Source organism: Mus pahari, chromosome 1 (assembly GCF_900095145.1).
Source record: "Mus pahari chromosome 1, PAHARI_EIJ_v1.1, whole genome shotgun sequence".
Classification (NCBI taxonomy): domain Eukaryota; kingdom Metazoa; phylum Chordata; class Mammalia; order Rodentia; family Muridae; genus Mus; species Mus pahari.
The window spans coordinates 19,680,224-19,697,350 of NC_034590.1; the positions used below are offsets into that span (position 1 = coordinate 19,680,224).

Consider the following 17,127-nt stretch of genomic DNA (forward strand, 5'->3'; position numbering starts at 1 on the left):
TATCAATAAAATATTTTAATGCCTACAATTTCTTGTATACATAAATTGCAAAACATTCACCTGTATATGCAAAAGTAAACTCTTCTACAGGTCAGCAGCACCAGGAGACAAGCCGAGCTGTGCCAAGGTGTTTTTCTTTCATACTTGATTTGTCCATTATGTAAAAGACATCATGGATTTAATAATGCCAAAGAAATCTATATTCTACTCTTAATCACACAGTAAACACCTGAATATGTATTTCACCACATTCACTCACAAAATAAATAGTCTAATCAGCACACTGAAAATAAAACAACCAGTTTCTCTTTATATATTTCTTCTCTTTCGACAAACGTTTTGGTCTCCTGCTATAGCTCGGAAATGCACTACTAGCTGCTTTTAAGTTATAAAATACAAAATAATTTATTTCTTGGAGAAAATCTTGGGGGTTACCATTACAAAAATGAAATTTTGAGTTCCTGTAGACTTTGTTAGTCTTTGAACTTTCTCATGGCACACACGTAGGGCTGCCTGTGACATGTACCCTCTAAATGGACACGATTACATCCATTGCTTAGAGAAAATACAAAGACCAGTTCTGAAGTAGCCTTAAAAGAGTGCCCTTTGCTTTAGCAAGGGGACTGTGCAACCAGAGCCATGAGTTCCATGAAAATGACTTTCTTATCGCATAATCTGTTAGAGAATGTCACACCCATGATCATGTAACATTACAATTGTGAAACAACATCACTACATTCCAGAATTAACATCACCCAATAAAAGGCACATCTTCAAATATTGAGTCAAAATCTGAAAATCAAAACAGTAGAGAGAATACATTAAAAGTCAAGCACTTAATTTGTAAACCTTGAAAACAGTAACAGCCTGCTGCTGTTTCTTCAAAGGCTTGTGAACTTTTTCTAAGTGGTCAAGGAATACAGAAGAGCAAAATGGAAGACATGATTTGGACTTACAATCTTTCCTGTGTTTTTTTAATGAGCCACACAAGAGTACTTATGTAAAAGTTGATGCATGTCTGTTACAGAAGTGCATTCATACATGAGAGATTACAACCTCACTCTACCAAGTTCTGAAACTTTAATCTAGCACAATGGTGCCTTTCTGTGCAAACAGCTGCACCCTGAAATTGAGTACAGTAAACTTTCAGCCACCAGTAACTCTGACCGCAATGACAGATTCCAGAGTATGAATATGAAAACCACAGATGCGGGGAAGCACACAAGCGATAGCAATAACAATGTTCCAAACCTACTTATCAAGTGGAATATTACTCCCTTTATATTAACCATGGGCTAAGGAAAGGGAAGTTAATAGACTTTTTGCTACCAGTGTATAAAGACCTACATAGAGTTAGAAGTGTTCCATACCCTCTCAAATTAAACCCTTGCACTTTCTCAAAGTTTGAAACTCAATTCAAAACGAGTTTGTTTTAAGGACTGGGTTAAATGGTCCCACAAAGGAAGGCAAAACATGATTACCCATAATACTCAAGCTTAAGAATGAAGACATCATGGACAAATGCATAAAGTCTGGACCTGTTGAAAAGTAAGAATTCTTTGTAGGATAGCCTCTCCGGCTTCCCACCCCTCATGGCTTAACAGTTTAAGAAAGCCAGATACATTGTGGATTGTCCCACAATCCAAATTCTGGCTGCTCCCAACCCTCCACACTAGTCTCTAGCATGTTATTTCATTTTCTGTTGCTGACTGTCCTTGAGACATGGCTTCCTTCCAGCCAGACCATACATCAGCCTGGATGGACTCCAGGTTGAAATGGCATTAAATCTGTAGGTCTGGCTTTAAGCAGGATAGAACTTAAGAAGGTTTCACACCAACAGGAAACATTCTCTTCACAGTGCATAGTTAGAAATAAAAGTGCAACGCGGACAAAGAGAAGGTGGTATTCCTGATACACTAAACATTTGGCTTTTTGGTCATTAACATTTTCTAAGGAACTTAAGCTAAAAATGCAATGTTATTAACATCAAGAGGTACAGGGGCACCTTAGGGTCCCCAATAGCATTGTAATGGGGGAGAATAAAGCAGAAGGGGCCAAAATATATGTTGCTTGCTAATTTTTAAACTACCCTTTCAAATATCTAATATCTGAATAACCATCTTTCTTTAATATAAGAAGGAATTAAACAAACAAAAAACAATCACCATATAGTAAAGGCCCTCTCATCTACTTCATGTAAAATCAACATAACAGAAAGCATGAAAGGAAAACTGGAAAAGAACATTCTTGTTCTGGCAAAATTTGTATTTTAACTTAAAACTTTTATTACCTAAGATCAATTAAGAATGCTTAGCATCCAATCCACAAATAAGCTAAATACAATATAATTCATTCTATTTTGTGTCAAAGTCACAAGGATGAGACTAATATAATATCTATAAAGCCTACTCTTTCCTGGGTTTTCAATTCAAACATAGACTAGGACAGGTCACTTTATTGCTGGCAGCATTCACAGAAGGGCCAGGCCCTTCCTAAGGACAAGTCAGACTGCGATCTGGGTGGTACCCTACTCACACATCAATCTTTCTCCTTTTGAAGTAGCAAAGGAACAATGATCAGCTGACTGGTGAGTGGTCCCACATTAGTGTGCATAGCTCATCAGGATCAAGGCCGGCACCTGTGAATGGCTAACTTCACAGAGCACATGGCCAGCATCTTATCTCCATTATAGGTTCCACCCTGGACTATTTGAAAACACTGTACACTCAAATGATAGCCTGCAAACGACAGTACGTATTCCTTCGTCTTGCGTGCCCATGTGTGAATCTAAGCCAGGAAGAGGCTTGCTCAGTCTGAAGGCAGGCGATCCTTGCAGTGTCCCTCCCAGAATCCACAGCAGCAGCAGCTAGTGTCGCTTCAGCTTTTTGGCCTTTCGACGTTTCAGTTCCTCCTCTTCACGCCTCATTTCCTCTAAGTCCTCTTGCATACCAAGTCTTAAACTACAGAGAGATTGTTTAAAGGATATTGTTACTATACATGAAATTACAACTTTAAAAAGGAAGATTGGTATCTCAACTGAACTTTCATGTGGACTGGCTGATGAGTCTGTCTATGTGACAGGGACATAATACACACACACACACACACACACACACACACACACACACACACACACACAAACACAATTTAAAACAGGCTCACAGACAGAAAAATGTAGAATAAAGATTTCACAACAAGAATGACAAAAAAGCCTTAACATTGTGAGGCCAGGTAAGGTGGTGAATGCCTTTAATCCCAGCACTTAGGAGGCAGATTTTTGTGAGTTCAAGGCTAGACTGGTCTACAGAGTGAGTTCCAGGACAGCCAGAGCTACATAAACAAACCCTAAAAAAAAAAAAAAAAAAAAAGTCTATATATGTGCTTATGAGTGCAGATGTCTATTTAGGTCAGAAGAAGAGAGATTCCATGGGCTGAGGTGGGGTAAAAGGCGGTTCTGGGCCACCTGATATGGGTGTTGAAAACTAAACTCCAGTTCTCTAGGAGAGCAGTTCTCCTTAACCAAGGAGCAATCTTCCCATCCTTTTCAAAAACATTTAAAAATAAAGAAGCATCATGATTTGAGTTTGATCCTTGATATCCACATAAAGGTAAGGGAAGTGACCCTCCCTCCACATACACACTAAGTATAAAAACCAAGGAAACATTCATTCATTAGTAATAGTCTATATTCTTGATGGGACTGAGGTAAACTATTCCTCTATAATAGGGAATTATTAATACTATAAGCAAAGTGTGTTACCCTTACCTAAGAGATTCTTGGGAACTCACAACTGGGCAGTCAAACAAGGAGGTGGAAGGAACCTCATCTACTCCCATGAGGTCCCTGAGGTAGCAAAATTACAAGTTCCAACACCAAGACAAGTCTGATGGGCACAGAAAAGCAGCCTATGGCAGACGTGGGAGGCTTCTAATCTTACTACACATCACACAGGGCACACTGCAAGCACGTGGCTACATACTGTCCTAACCTTCACAAGCTTCAGGGAGAAAAGCAGTATATTCTAGTTTACAAATGGGAAAACCTTAGAAAGGCAGGGAATCTGTCCGCAGCCTTCACAGCCAGCCAGCAGCACCACTATCCAGAGAACTGGGGCCCAGGCAGCTGCAGGCTTTTGAGATGTTTCCACACATCATGTCACCTCCTGCTCACCTCTTGGCTTCTTCCTTCTGCTGCTCCTTCCAACTGCTCTCCATGTAACGTAAGGCATAGTCACTTTCATCTTTATATCTGGCAAGAAAGCAAAGTTAAAACATCAACAGAGACTCAATTTTTTTTTTTTTTTTTTGGGGGGGGGGGGGGGGGGGGGGATTGTTTTTAGGGTTTCTCTGTGTTGCCCTAGCTGTCCTGTGACTCTCTCTGTAGAACAGACTAGCCTTGAACTCAGAGATCCTCTTGCCTCTGTCTCCCAAATGCTGTGCCACAACTGCCCAGCAAGATTCAGTTTTCTTAGAGCTACAGCCTCTCATTACAACAAAACCAACCTAACAATTACAACTAAACTACTCAGTGTTAGGATTCCTCCTGCCTTGTTTGGGAGTGAGACTGGCAGAGTGGGTAGAAATGAGTATTGGAGTAAAGGAGCCTTAGTTGTCTACAAGGCAAGTCTTCCGGAACCCAGCATTAGCAAAAGCACCAAACTCAAGGTGTCCTCAACCAGCTACACTTATCTAATAATTTAAATCCTGAAATCGTAATGTGAAAATTCATCTAAATCTCATTAGACCTCATGACTACCAGGAGACAAGACCTTCCTGACAGTAAACAAAGTAAGGCAGGGAAGCTAATGGCAAGGCTAGCAGACAGTGCTGCTGCCCACTGGCTGCTTTTAGCTCCACAGCAACTGCTTTCTCCTCCCACTGGTCTGTGTGTCTTGGATGCTTTCAGATGGGCTGGTTTCTAAAGGTGTGGAAAGGCTTTGTCATAGGTAGTGTGCTAGGCCTCCTCTGTCTTCTACACACAGGCCCTCACTTAGCTCTTCCTAAGTTTCAGCTTACCTCTGGCTCCACAGCCATCTATCTCTATCTCATGAACCTGCCTCATTCCCCATCTTTGTTTTAAAGAAAGCAGCTTACTTACAAAAACATCAACTACTCTTAATTCATTAGAAACTATCGTGTGCCCTATCTTAAAGTTTCTATTGCTTTGACCAAAACCAACCCTAGGAGGAAAGGGTTGATTTTATTGTATATAAAGTCCATTATATATGGACAAGAACTCGGAAGTAGCAGTTGATGCAGAGGCTGCTTGCTGGCTTGCTCCTCAGAGCTCCCTCAGCCAGCTTTCTTACAGCACCCAGGACTACCAACCTTGGAGTGACACTGTTCACAGAGAGCTGGGGGCCCTCCCAAATCAACTATCAAGAAAATGCACTACGGACTTGCTGAAAGGCCAATCTCAACTAGGGGCCTTTTCTTATCATTTTTTTTCTCCCTGTGTTAGGTTGTCTTAGGCTGTGAGGAGCTGACATTAAAAACTAGTAGTCAGCACTAGTAGTTTTTAAGACGAGACCCTTCGAGACCCATCACCACCCAAAGGGATCTGGCTAAGCACTGAAGGCATCCATTGCTACTGTTTCTCTCCTACAGATGATAAAGGTTAGTTTAGGTTAATCTTCAGCTTACTTTTTGCGGTCATAGCCAAAGATTTCTCGAATGTGCTTGGATATTTCTTCCTGAGGTTCTCCTTCATCTTCGATGAAATCATCCATTTCTGAGTCATATTCATCATCATCATCATCTTCATACTCTCGAGGCCTTTTGTAGCCAGTAGGGAAGGGAAGCCTCTGAGGACCTAAGAATAAACGCCATGACTTGTAAGAACACTGAACCATGTCACTAGGATTCAGAGAAACTGACACTAAGATGGCACCCCTGAAGGCAGAGTACACGAGCTGGCTCCAGCCTCCAAGGGACTGAGCTGCTGTGGCACTTTAGTGTGCCTTGTGCCCTGTCATGTTTTCTAGCTTAGTTATATAGGCTTCTGGGATTTAAGAGATCAGTAAAATTTCTGAAACTGAGTCAAGTTACAAACTGCCACAGAATCATTTATTTTTAATTTTACCAAATAAACATACCAAAAGTAGTTCCCATTAAATTTTCATTTCACTTAAAAATTCAACAATCTGCACATGCACAAAGTCTCATTTCTCCAGGCTTGAAAGCTTGAGCTAACAGTCTGAAGTCCTGGACAACACAGCAATGTTGGTATATACTGGTAATCCCAGCACTCAGGGGGTAGAGGTGGGGACTAGACATTAAAGGTCACCCTCAGCTACACAGTAAATTCCAGGTCAATATGGGCTATCTGTCATAAAACAAAACAAACCCTACCCCCCAAATGAACAAACTAAACAAAACAAGAAACAAGAACTTAAGAACAACTTTGCAAAAGACAGGTACTCAACAACAGACCAGTATCTGAGAGCAACTTTCTAGTTTGTAAAGCGAGGAATTCTGCCCCAGGTTTCTTCTTGTCCTCTCCATGGGTCCTAACAAGTGCTTTAACACGGGCCTGTGCGGCATGCAATGCCTACAGCATGCAGCTGTCAATGACTCTCAACTCGGAGAAGGTAGATTCCTAAAGCGCCAAGTGACACCACCCATGAAAAGGAACAGAACTTAGGACAGTCTAAAATAGCAGCTGCTACAGGGGAGGTGTTCAATAAACACCTGCTGAATGGACAGAGCAGCAAAGACTAAGTTCTTGAACGAGGTGGGGGCTGTGAACAGCGGATCCTAGATAAGCCTCTTTTCCACTATCAACATTGAGCACATTACAGGGCTTGTGAAAGTAGTTACAGAGTTCCTGATTATATAAAGCTAGGCACTTTCTCCAAAGGCCCGGTGATAAATATATTCTTTAGGATAAGGGTTAACTTTACCTGGAGCAGGTCTGTAGCCAGAGAGGAGAGGTTTCATTCCATTTATCTGTCCATTACTTGACCGACTAATAATATTCTTAGAAGAAATTGTTTCTGAGACAACAGTGCATCTGGGCTTTGTGGGGAGGCCTGGGTTACTAACTGCTCGTCCAGGTCCTGAGCTGCTCACTGGTCTTCCAGGGCCTGGATTAACAGTTCGTCCAGCTGGAATGGAACCACTTATGGATCTCCCAGGACCACTGACTGCCCGCCCAGGAGAGCTAAGACTGTTCATTGGTCGTCGAAGGTCATGTGGACTGCTCACAGGCTGCCTGGGGCCTCCAGAACTGCCCACAGGTCTCCCGGAACCAGCAGACCCACTGATGGGTCGCCCAGGGCCACTTGAGCTGCTTGCAGGTCGTCCAGAACCATTTGTGCCATTGAGTGTTCGTCCAGAGGGATGTGAACTGCTGGCCAGCTTTCTGATCCCACTGACAGACTGCTCAGGTCCTGAGATGGAGCTGCCATTCTGGCGCCTGGGCCCAGAGCCAGAACTAAGTGTGGGTCGAGCTGTCCCTGGGTTAGGCTGCCCAGGAGTAGGGCCAGAGTTGCTGCCTGGCTGTCTGACACCTGGACTCTTAGCTTTGCTGTGTGGGAGAAGCGTGGGCCCAGGCTTGGAATGGCTCGGATGAGAAGGAAGAGGGTTTTTGGCTTTGTGCTCAGAAGCAGATTTCTGAGTCCCGCTAGCAGGAGTCTTTGGGACACTTGGTGAACAGGTGCTGGGGTGGGACTTTCCAGCCCCACTGAAGACAGGCCTGTTGTGACCCTCCCGAAGTGAGGGCTGGGCGCTGCTGCCAGCTCCTACCTTGGGCCTCTCGCCTGGCAGGGATTTGGGTGAAGACAAAGCTACTTGTTTCTCACTGGCTGTGCTGGGTCTGAATTTCTTCTCAGCAGGAGGAAGGGGCACTCCTTTGGGAGCAAGCTGCCTGTCCCCAGCACCCCTGCTGGGCTTTATACCCATGATGTCTTTATGAGAGGGTGCCCTTTTCAACACCGGTGGAGGTAGTTTAGCATCGGGTTCAGGTTTCTTTTTCCTATGCTTTCGTTCAAGAAACTCTCGCTCCCTCAGTTCCTCTGCAGTCAGGGGCCGGTCTTCTGCTTTCTTCACTACCTTGATCTCCACTGGTTCAAACTGCTTCTTCTCAGCTAACCGCAGTAAGTCAGTGAAGTTCATGGGTGATGGGGCACTTTTAAGGGGGGCCTTTGGTTTGCTTTCAACCTTGGGAGGCTCTTGCTCCTCCTCATAGTCTTGGTCCAGCTCGGCATGATTGTAGTCTATGAAGTCTTCCTCCTCCACATCATACTCCTGATCAGTCCCCTGGCTCAGGTGGCTTTCCACCACCTGCTTCTTCTTTGTCTTTTCCTCAATAGGAATCCCATCGTAACCATGAAAATTGTCCTTTGTCCTCTTGGCCATAGCTCTTGCTTTTTTGTCATGTTTGAGCTCAATTCGCTTTTTCACTAGTTCTTCTTTCCTTTTTTTCTCTTCCAAGGCTGAAAGGAATAAAACAAGAGCACATTATCTCAACAGTCTCCACACAGCAGCTGCTCATGTGATGCCAGTCCACAGTCAAAGCTCAATGCTGAGTTATGGTTTCTAGAGATCTGTGTCAAATGAGGAAGTCATTTAACAAAACTGAGTAATTCCTACCCAAGTGGGTCATATATGAGCTTCTCTGTATGACTAAGCAGGTAAGGGACTTGGCTTTTGCTTAAAATCCACAAAATGGCTCATAAATATACCAAGCCAATAGGACACCAGCACCCACTGGAGCCGCTAAGAATGAATCAATGAATATAACAATGCCAGGACCAAGGTAAAGAATTGGAGACATAGTATGGCTAGTTAAATGGTTGATACACCAGGCCTTTTCATGTGTCCCCACCTTCCCTCAAGAGTAAGGCCTTGCTGTGTTGTCCCAGCTGCTCTGAAGCTACTGAGCTCAATAAATGATCTTGTCTCAGCCTGTTGAATACCTGGGATGACAGGTAAATATCACTGTGGCCAGCTCCACAAAGCCCTGGGGGTAGGTGAGATGGGGTTAGAAAAAACAATCCAAATAGCCAACCTATGAGCACATTTACACACATGCACACACATATTTGTCTATAAAGTTAACCCAGACACATATACAACATCCCCAAACTACTAAGCTGTCAGGATGTTTTTACACACACACACACACACACACACACACAGAGGTTTGGTGGCAGACAGACTGATGTTCAGCACAAGCACATACCTTTTTGTCTAAGCTCCTCTTCTTTCCTCCTAAGGAAAGCTTGAACGGCTGCTGACTGGACACCTTTCACTTTTGGGTCTTTCTTCGGAGGCCCCACCGCCAAACTGTACCTTTTCTAAAAACAAAAGCAGAATAAAAGCTATAAGCAACAACACTTTACAAATATATAGTCTAGGGGCTGGGTTGTGATGTGAGGCTCAGAGGAACAGTGCTTGTCTAACATGTATCAGCTCTGAGTTCAATCCCCAGCCAGTACTGCAGAAAACGTAGAAAACAAAGGGAGGAACGGGAGGGAAGAGGAAGGGAAAGAACGAGGGATCTAAAGAAAGAGTGCACTTCTCTGTGATCTTCAACTGTAGCACATAAGTTCATTAAATATTAATCTGCTACACAGGCTCCTTTCCACTGCTTTCCGAAATACCTAGATCACGAATACTGCCCAGACACAGATACCATTTTTATGGATTTTGATTTTTAAGTAACTGCATAAACAAAGTGACTGAAACCGGAATAAGGATGATTTGAACCTTGAAAGAAAAAGACTTCAATCTCTTAAATATCTATTAAAGAAGCATGATAATGAGACCTAATCTCAGGTCTGGGACCATTTTGGACATAATTTATGGGCCAGCAATTAAAAAAAAAATTACAACTTAAGAAGAAACCCAGGCCTCATACATGCCAGGCACTCTACTACTGGGCTATATTCCAACCCTTTATGTTATGTAAGACAGATGCTCTTTTTATCTACTGAATCTGTGTCTGTGTTGGCTGTAAAAACCATCTTTGTGGAAAAAGCTAGCAGTTTATAAACTTCAATGCTCTCTAAATGCGTGTATGACAGCCAGCCTATCACACCCATACTCTCCCATCCTGCGTATGACAGCCTATCACTGCCCCCCTACCCCCTGCTCTCCCATCCTATGTATGACAGCCTATCACCTCCCCCACGCCTCATGCTCTCCCATCCTGTGTATGACAGACAGCCTATCACCCCCATCTCCCATCCTTGTATGGCATCCTTGGAGGAGAGCCAAAGGATCTGCTTACTACAGGGCTGACAAACACAATGTATCTTGAAACAAGCTCAAGTTCCAAGTAAATTAGTCAACTAAAAAAGCAGCTGGCAGGCCTCATCCAACCTGAAAATCCCGCATGATGGCAGTGTTCACAACTGACTCATCCCTGACTGAGAAATCCCAAGACAGCACCAATTATTTTCTAGTCACCCAGGCTAGGAAACAATTGGATCCTATAATTAGTCTGCATCTTTGTAAACGGAATTGAGAATTTCTAGATCTCTTTAGATCTAGAAACACTACAATGAATGTGACACCTGATTCAAGTTTACTAAGACATACAGCTCATAGGCAGCATTCCACAAGTTAAGTATCTTTTGGTATATGCAGAGTTTCAGAATATAGTAATCACTTCAAAAAGAATCACTTACTCTTGAGTGATGGGTCTGGCAACCATCAGTGAGCATTCTATCACGATGCATCTGTTTACACAGCCAATGGAAATGGGAACTTACAATGTGATAGCCAGCTCTGTGTGCTCACTTGGCTGCAAACATCTAACCAGGTGCTTATCTTAGGCTGCTTGGAAGAATGGTAGTGATAAAATGAACATCTGCAGTCAGATTAACTTCCATAATGTGCATGGTTTCCTACTTAGTTCAATGACCTCAGAACAGTTCTGGAGTCAGCAGAGAGGAAACTACCTCAAGATGATAGATAGCATTAACTCCAGGCTGCCTGGCCTTCCAGACAAATTTTGGACTTGCCAACCCCAAAAATAACTGCCTCAATTCATACTTGTGTTTCTCTGGAGACTAGCATCTGACAGGACAGTCTTTTCAATCGGCCTCTTCATACATGGAAAGGTTTTCAGGCTCATGTTGCTTTATTAGGAGCTCATTCTTTAAACAGCTGAATGATACTACAGGGCATAGAGACACAACATATTATCTGTTCGCCAGCTGGACTATTTCCATTTTTTGGCTTCATAAAAAATGCTACTCTGATATTTTAGGTGGATGTATGTTTAAATTTCTCTTGGGTATATGATTATATATTTTTAACACTGAGCTCCGTAGACCTTTCTAAAAAGGGCTCTAAGCAGACCAAAATATGTTTTGATAGAAGATTTTGTAAGATTTCCTCCAACTCACAGTAGAGAATGATGTTTTTTTTTTTTTTTAAAAAGCCTGTGGTCGGAGCACTTTGTATTATTCTCTAGAAGTCATTTGGCATGTCTCCTGCATCAGATGGCCATACACAGCCATAGCAGCAGCACATCAAGATGCACCCATCAATTCTGACTCCTGATTCAAGGCCCAAGGCTGCTGCATTGTTTAGGCTTCTTGAAAAGCTGCCCGACAAGTTTCTTCACCTGCAAAGCCAGTCTCATCACTCTTGGACCCCGATGAACGACCCACGACCGTGGCACTCCTATCATTTAATGTGGCACCACAGTTTGCCAAGATTTGAAATTCTAAAGCCCACGGATTTAGAAAACAGCAAGCTATCTAAAAACACTCCTTGCATTGAAACTACCCAGTTGATCAGATTAAGAGGCAGCATGTAGTCTGGAGACCTTGCTCAGCAAGGATGCTTAATCAGAACGAGCATGTTACTCACCTCCCAACTGCTCCTGAGGAGAAATGAGGCTGTTGCAGGAAAAAATATATCTTCTGATGATTTTACACCACTTGACTATTGATTAGAGTTGCCAAATAATATATTAACTTTAATCAACACACCAAGTTTTCAACACCTTCTCAAGGCATTGGCTAGGGAACCAAGTTTTCAACACCTTCTCAAGGCATTGGCTAGGGAACAAATGCAGGTAGCAGCTCTTTGCATTAAGCCAGCTCAGCAGGATGTCAGAAAGGACAGTGAGAAGAAAACACCCAGAGCATCCATTCATGCTGGCTATGTGTTAACACCAAAACCAAGCATTAAAGGGTTTATAAAACACTTGGTTAGAGACAGGGCACAGCTCAATGATAGAGAACTTGCTAGCATGTTGAGGCCCTGGTTCAATCCTTAGTGCATCATTCAAATCTAACAAAGTCACCCTTTAAATGAGTAACTGGGCTTTCCTGGTGCTTAGGCATAAGTTCTGTAGCTGAATACAAACATATTTGCACACTTTAACTTTCTAACTCCAACACTTTTTCCTGCAGCTCAGACTTCAAATAGAATTCCCTAAATTCCAGAGACAGGTCTACAGCTGACCTTCCCTATATTATCCTTTCCCTCCTTGGGAGAATCACTACTCTCACACTTTTAAGAACAGCCTTCAAATATCCTCCGCCTACCAGTTTCCCATCCATGCATGTACTAACCAGGCCCAGTCCCGCTGAGCCTCAGAGCTCAGACCTGATCAGGTGGGCCCGTTCAGGTGGTTGGTCAGGGTTGTCCACCAGTTTCTATATGCTACTGGTTTGGTTTTTGTAATTCTCCATCTTTATATTGAGAGTGTCATAACAATCCAACAGTGTTATTGGCTAAAGCTGTATTAAAGAAGGACCGAGGCCTATGAAGATGGTGAATTCTCTCGCTGAATTCAACACACGCTCTCAGTCAACAGAGGCTGCTGTGAAGCAGTCTGCGGGGCCAGATCCTCTGTTTCACTGTAACCAGTCCTATAACTCACTATGCAGCCTTGGGCAATTTCTTCACCTCACTAGGCCTCAGCCTAAAATAAAATCTTTCATATGCTCATTACTGTGACTAAATTAATTAACACGTGAAGTCCTTAGAACAGAATCTGGCACCGGCTCAGCACAATGAATGTTAATTGCTATCACCATTATTTAGAGATTCTCTAAGGTGTTATGGGGGAAGAGAGACAACAATCCCTGTGGAGAAGGGAGCAGCAGCAGTTTCTAAAGACCTTATCCATAAAGCACCGGTTGACAAGTACTGCTCTGGACTGGAGAGCAACTGTCTGAGATAGCAAGGACGTCTTCATCAGCACTTACTTAGCCCTTAGTAGAAGGCCAAGATCCAATTTCCAGAGAGCAGTCGCTACTGCAGCAAAAACCTTTGCTAGCCCATACAGTTCTTCACAAGTTCTTTACAATCCTAGCACTTGGGAGGCAGAGGCTGGCTGTTCTCTCAGAGTTTGAGGCTAGCCTGGTCTACAGGCCAGCCTTACACAAGACCCTGTCTTTAAAAGAAAGGCCACTGGCAATGACTGGTTACATCATCCTGATCGGCTGTTATTTTTGTCTTCAGAATTCCACTGAGAAAAAAAGAGTCTCTGCCTAATACTTCCACACATGATGCAATCCTACCTTTGTTTTAACTAAAACATTAAGATGATTGTTCCATTTAAAAACAAGAACAATAAGGGAAATGTTAGTACAAACTGAGCATCCTTAATCTAAAAATCCAGAATCCAACATGCTCCAAAAATTAAAATGTCTTAAGGACTGATAGTGAAGTCAGGTAAAAGTATAGGAGACAATTTAGTGGGACCACTATTTAGTTTTGAGTTATTTACAAACCCTTGGAAAATGTCCTTGGTAGCCTAGTTCCTTTACTTGCACATACAATGCACACACATATAGCCACTCTAAACAATGCACCTAGCAACCTCAAAACCACTCAATCCCCCATTTGTATGGGTTACATGCTCTCCATCTCTGAAACAATGGTATACTTTCCCAACCTAACAATCAAAGTTACACTTTCTACTCAAGCGTATTTCCAGTTCCCAGGTCTGACAATTATAAAGGCCATTTAGGCTTGAAATGGTTTTAGGTGCATGCACAGTGAGGAAAACCTTTTAAGGAGAAACCTTTTAAGGAGAATCTCTATTTACCATCTTATGCTTCTGCATAACTGGGGTGCACAGGGTTAAAATCAGATGTAGAGGAACATGCACAGTAGAGAAATGATTATAGAGCCTACCCATCAATCCAAATAAAGAACTGTGTTCACAGTAAAGCAGGCTGCTCATCTCCAGGCTGTAGCCTGGGGCCTGAGTTATATTTACTCTTATGCTGTCAAGTAGTATTGCCTTTAAACTGCACTACTGCTCCGCTGCAAATATGTTTCTTTAGTAAATGTGTACACACATACACACACACACACACACACACACACACTCACTCACTCACTCACACCCTTTTCAACTCTTTGGATAAGAAGAGGCCAAGAACCTGGAAACACCCAACCTAAACTCTGACCTCTCCAACAATAGGACACAACAGTGGAAAATTGCATATTTGCCTTCACACCTTGGGTGAAAGTCAATGCAGTGGCACACCACGGTGCTCAGTGGCTAAGAACACTTAGTTCTCTTGCAAAAGACTAAGGTTCAGTTCCCAGCCCTCACAGAGAGGCTTACAACTTTCTGTAATTCCAGCTGGAAGGGATCTGATGCCTCTTCTGGCCTCTGGGACTCTGCATGCACGTGGTGCAGACATATAAGCAAAACACCCATACACATAAAATAAATTTAAAAGTTGTTTTAAAGAGGAACAAAAGGAATCTTTAAGCTGTACAAGACCCATACAAGATGGAATTGAACACTATGTGTGGGAGAGGGGCTCATGAGACCTGTGGTAGTTTGAATGACACTGCCTCCATAGGCTCACATGTTTGCGTAGTTGATCCCTAGTTGGAACCAAGATTTGAAGGTATGGCCTTGGAGGAGGGGTAGTGCTGGTATTAAAGCCACTACACCCAACCAGATATTGGCTTTCTAAATCTGGGTTCCGATTCTTCCACAAGACAATTCTTGGGCATTAAAACTAGTATTTTGGGGGCTGGTGAGATGGCTCAGTGGGTAAGAGCACCCGACTGCTCTTCCAAAGGTGCAGAGCTCAAATCCCAGCAACCACATGGTGGCTCATAACCATCTGTAACGAGATCTGATGCCCTCTTCTGGAGTGTCTGAAGACAGCTACAGTGTACTTACTTATAATAAATAAATAAATCTTAAAAAAAAAACAACAAAAAACCTAGTATTTTTTTTAAAAAAAAACTTTCTTGAGATTCAAGAAAATCTAAGATAAAATACAGACCAAATTATGCAAACATGATTATGAGACCTAACAGTAATGTGACTAGATAATCTACAAATGCATAAACTACAAATACACAAAGGCTTGTACCCACTACGTCAGCCTGCAAGGCTTATGAGATGTGGCTTAGAAGAATCTTATTGAGTGGTTATTATCAGGATGGGACATGATTGGTCACATATATAATATATATGTGTGTGTATATGTGTACATGCATACAAATATTACTACTTTTACTCATTATTTTAGGTAGATATATTCCAGAGTTAAAAAATAGGCTGGATTTGACAGGAAGTGACAAGAGAGGAAAAAATACTGCAACATACACAATTAGGAAATGCAGGATCCAAGTGAGATCTCAAATTCCAACTGATTGACTCTAAAAGGTTCTTTTAAGTTGGACACTTTACTGATTAAATCTCAGGTCTCACAATTCGCTATATCGGTTTACAGCTGTTCTGTGGGTACCTTCTGGTGATCCAGAAATGATTAGTTTATGCAAAACAGGTATAACCCCAGAAAGCAGATGTGGGACCACTTCAGTATTTACCTCTGAAAATACCACCAAACTCACACATCTACTGAGCAAACCGAACCTAAAAATCTGAAAGTCTACTAGGATATGGAAAATGAAAAAGGCTTTGCCCAACCCGTTCGCACAGGGAATCGATAGATCCAAGGGACATACGGCAAATAAAAGGTCTACCAACACGCCGCAGCCCACATGATCACCTCACAGCTGGCTATGGATTTCCTGCAAAGCCCTGAACTCTTTCCAGCAGAAGAGACCTCCTTGGCAGGTGATACCGTCTATGGTTCAGTGGGTGGGGCCACGAACCAGCGAACGCTTTCAAGAAATCACAAAACGTTCACCTGAAAATCCGTATTCGACCCGCTAAAAAGACCCAAAGGCTATCAGGAGAGAAGTCCTTAAAGTTCTTAAAAGTCCCCGACTTTCCTGACTATACTGGTCCTCAATTTAGGGGCTGAAGTTTATTCGAAGCCAGGCGCTACTGATGCTTCACAGTACTCAGTCAGGCGCGGCTTATCCCCCCCCCCCCCCGACTTTGCGCAACTCTTAAAAAACAACACCACCGAAAGCCGCAAAGCCTACCTTTCAGGGCACATGAGCTGGCGAAACCGACCCCAAGAAAGCTCTCCCTTCTCCATCCCCAGCTCCCGTGTACCCACATCTCCGCTAAAACTCCAGAAGAGGGCGTGCGCGGTTCAGGGTTCCCCGAGGCCGACAGACGCTCCCCGAGAAGTTCCACCCACCACACGCGAACTTGACGCCCGGCTTTCCTACAGCAACCCCGGGGACTCACCGGTACGTGGTTGACACCTTGTCCTTTGGAAGCGATCAGGAGGATTTCCCTGAAGTCCATGTCCGGCCGGAGAGAAAAGCCCGGCTGGGCCGGGGACTCGGGACGCGGCGGATGCGAGTCTCGCCTCTCGCTGAGCTGGAGCGCTACTGACTGGCTGGCCGTGGTGGCCCTTCTCTCGCCGCCCCTCAACACCGACACTTCCGGCGCCTTCTAATGCCGTGTACCGCCCCCGCGCTGCAGCCGAATACGATGTATGTGTATGTGTGTACACACACACACACACACTCACACACTCACACACTCACACACACGCTCAGCGCCTCCGCAGCGCTAGCAAGTATTTGCGCAACTTCCGCTTTCGGGGATAAGACACGGAAAACGGGTACGTGGCCGTTGGCGTCGGCTCAAATGGGTGGGACTGAGGCTTTTACCGGCCAATCAGTCGCAATATGGCAGTTTAGGGGGTGTGGCTAAAGGGGGCGGGGAGAGCGGTCAGCCTGAGGATCTTCGCGGCGAGAGAGGGTTTCCGTGCGAGAACCGGTGGGGGGGGGGGAGCGGGCGGGGTGGAGAAGAGG

The 17,127-nt window shown here is 43.6% G+C and overlaps 1 protein-coding gene across 1 annotated transcript; it reads right to left on the reverse strand.

Moving 5' to 3' along the window:
- Spty2d1 (SPT2 chromatin protein domain containing 1) lies at positions 1–16,902 on the reverse strand. Its single transcript, XM_021198869.1, has 6 exons — positions 16,553–16,902; positions 9,185–9,299; positions 6,903–8,435; positions 5,644–5,812; positions 4,172–4,249; positions 1–2,960 (listed from the first exon to the last, which is right to left on the reverse strand). The coding sequence occupies exons 1-6, from the start codon at positions 16,610–16,612 to the stop codon at positions 2,867–2,869; spliced, it is 2,049 nt and encodes a 682-aa protein (XP_021054528.1). The 5' UTR covers positions 16,613–16,902; the 3' UTR covers positions 1–2,866.
- Positions 16,903–17,127: the final 225 nt, after the last annotated feature.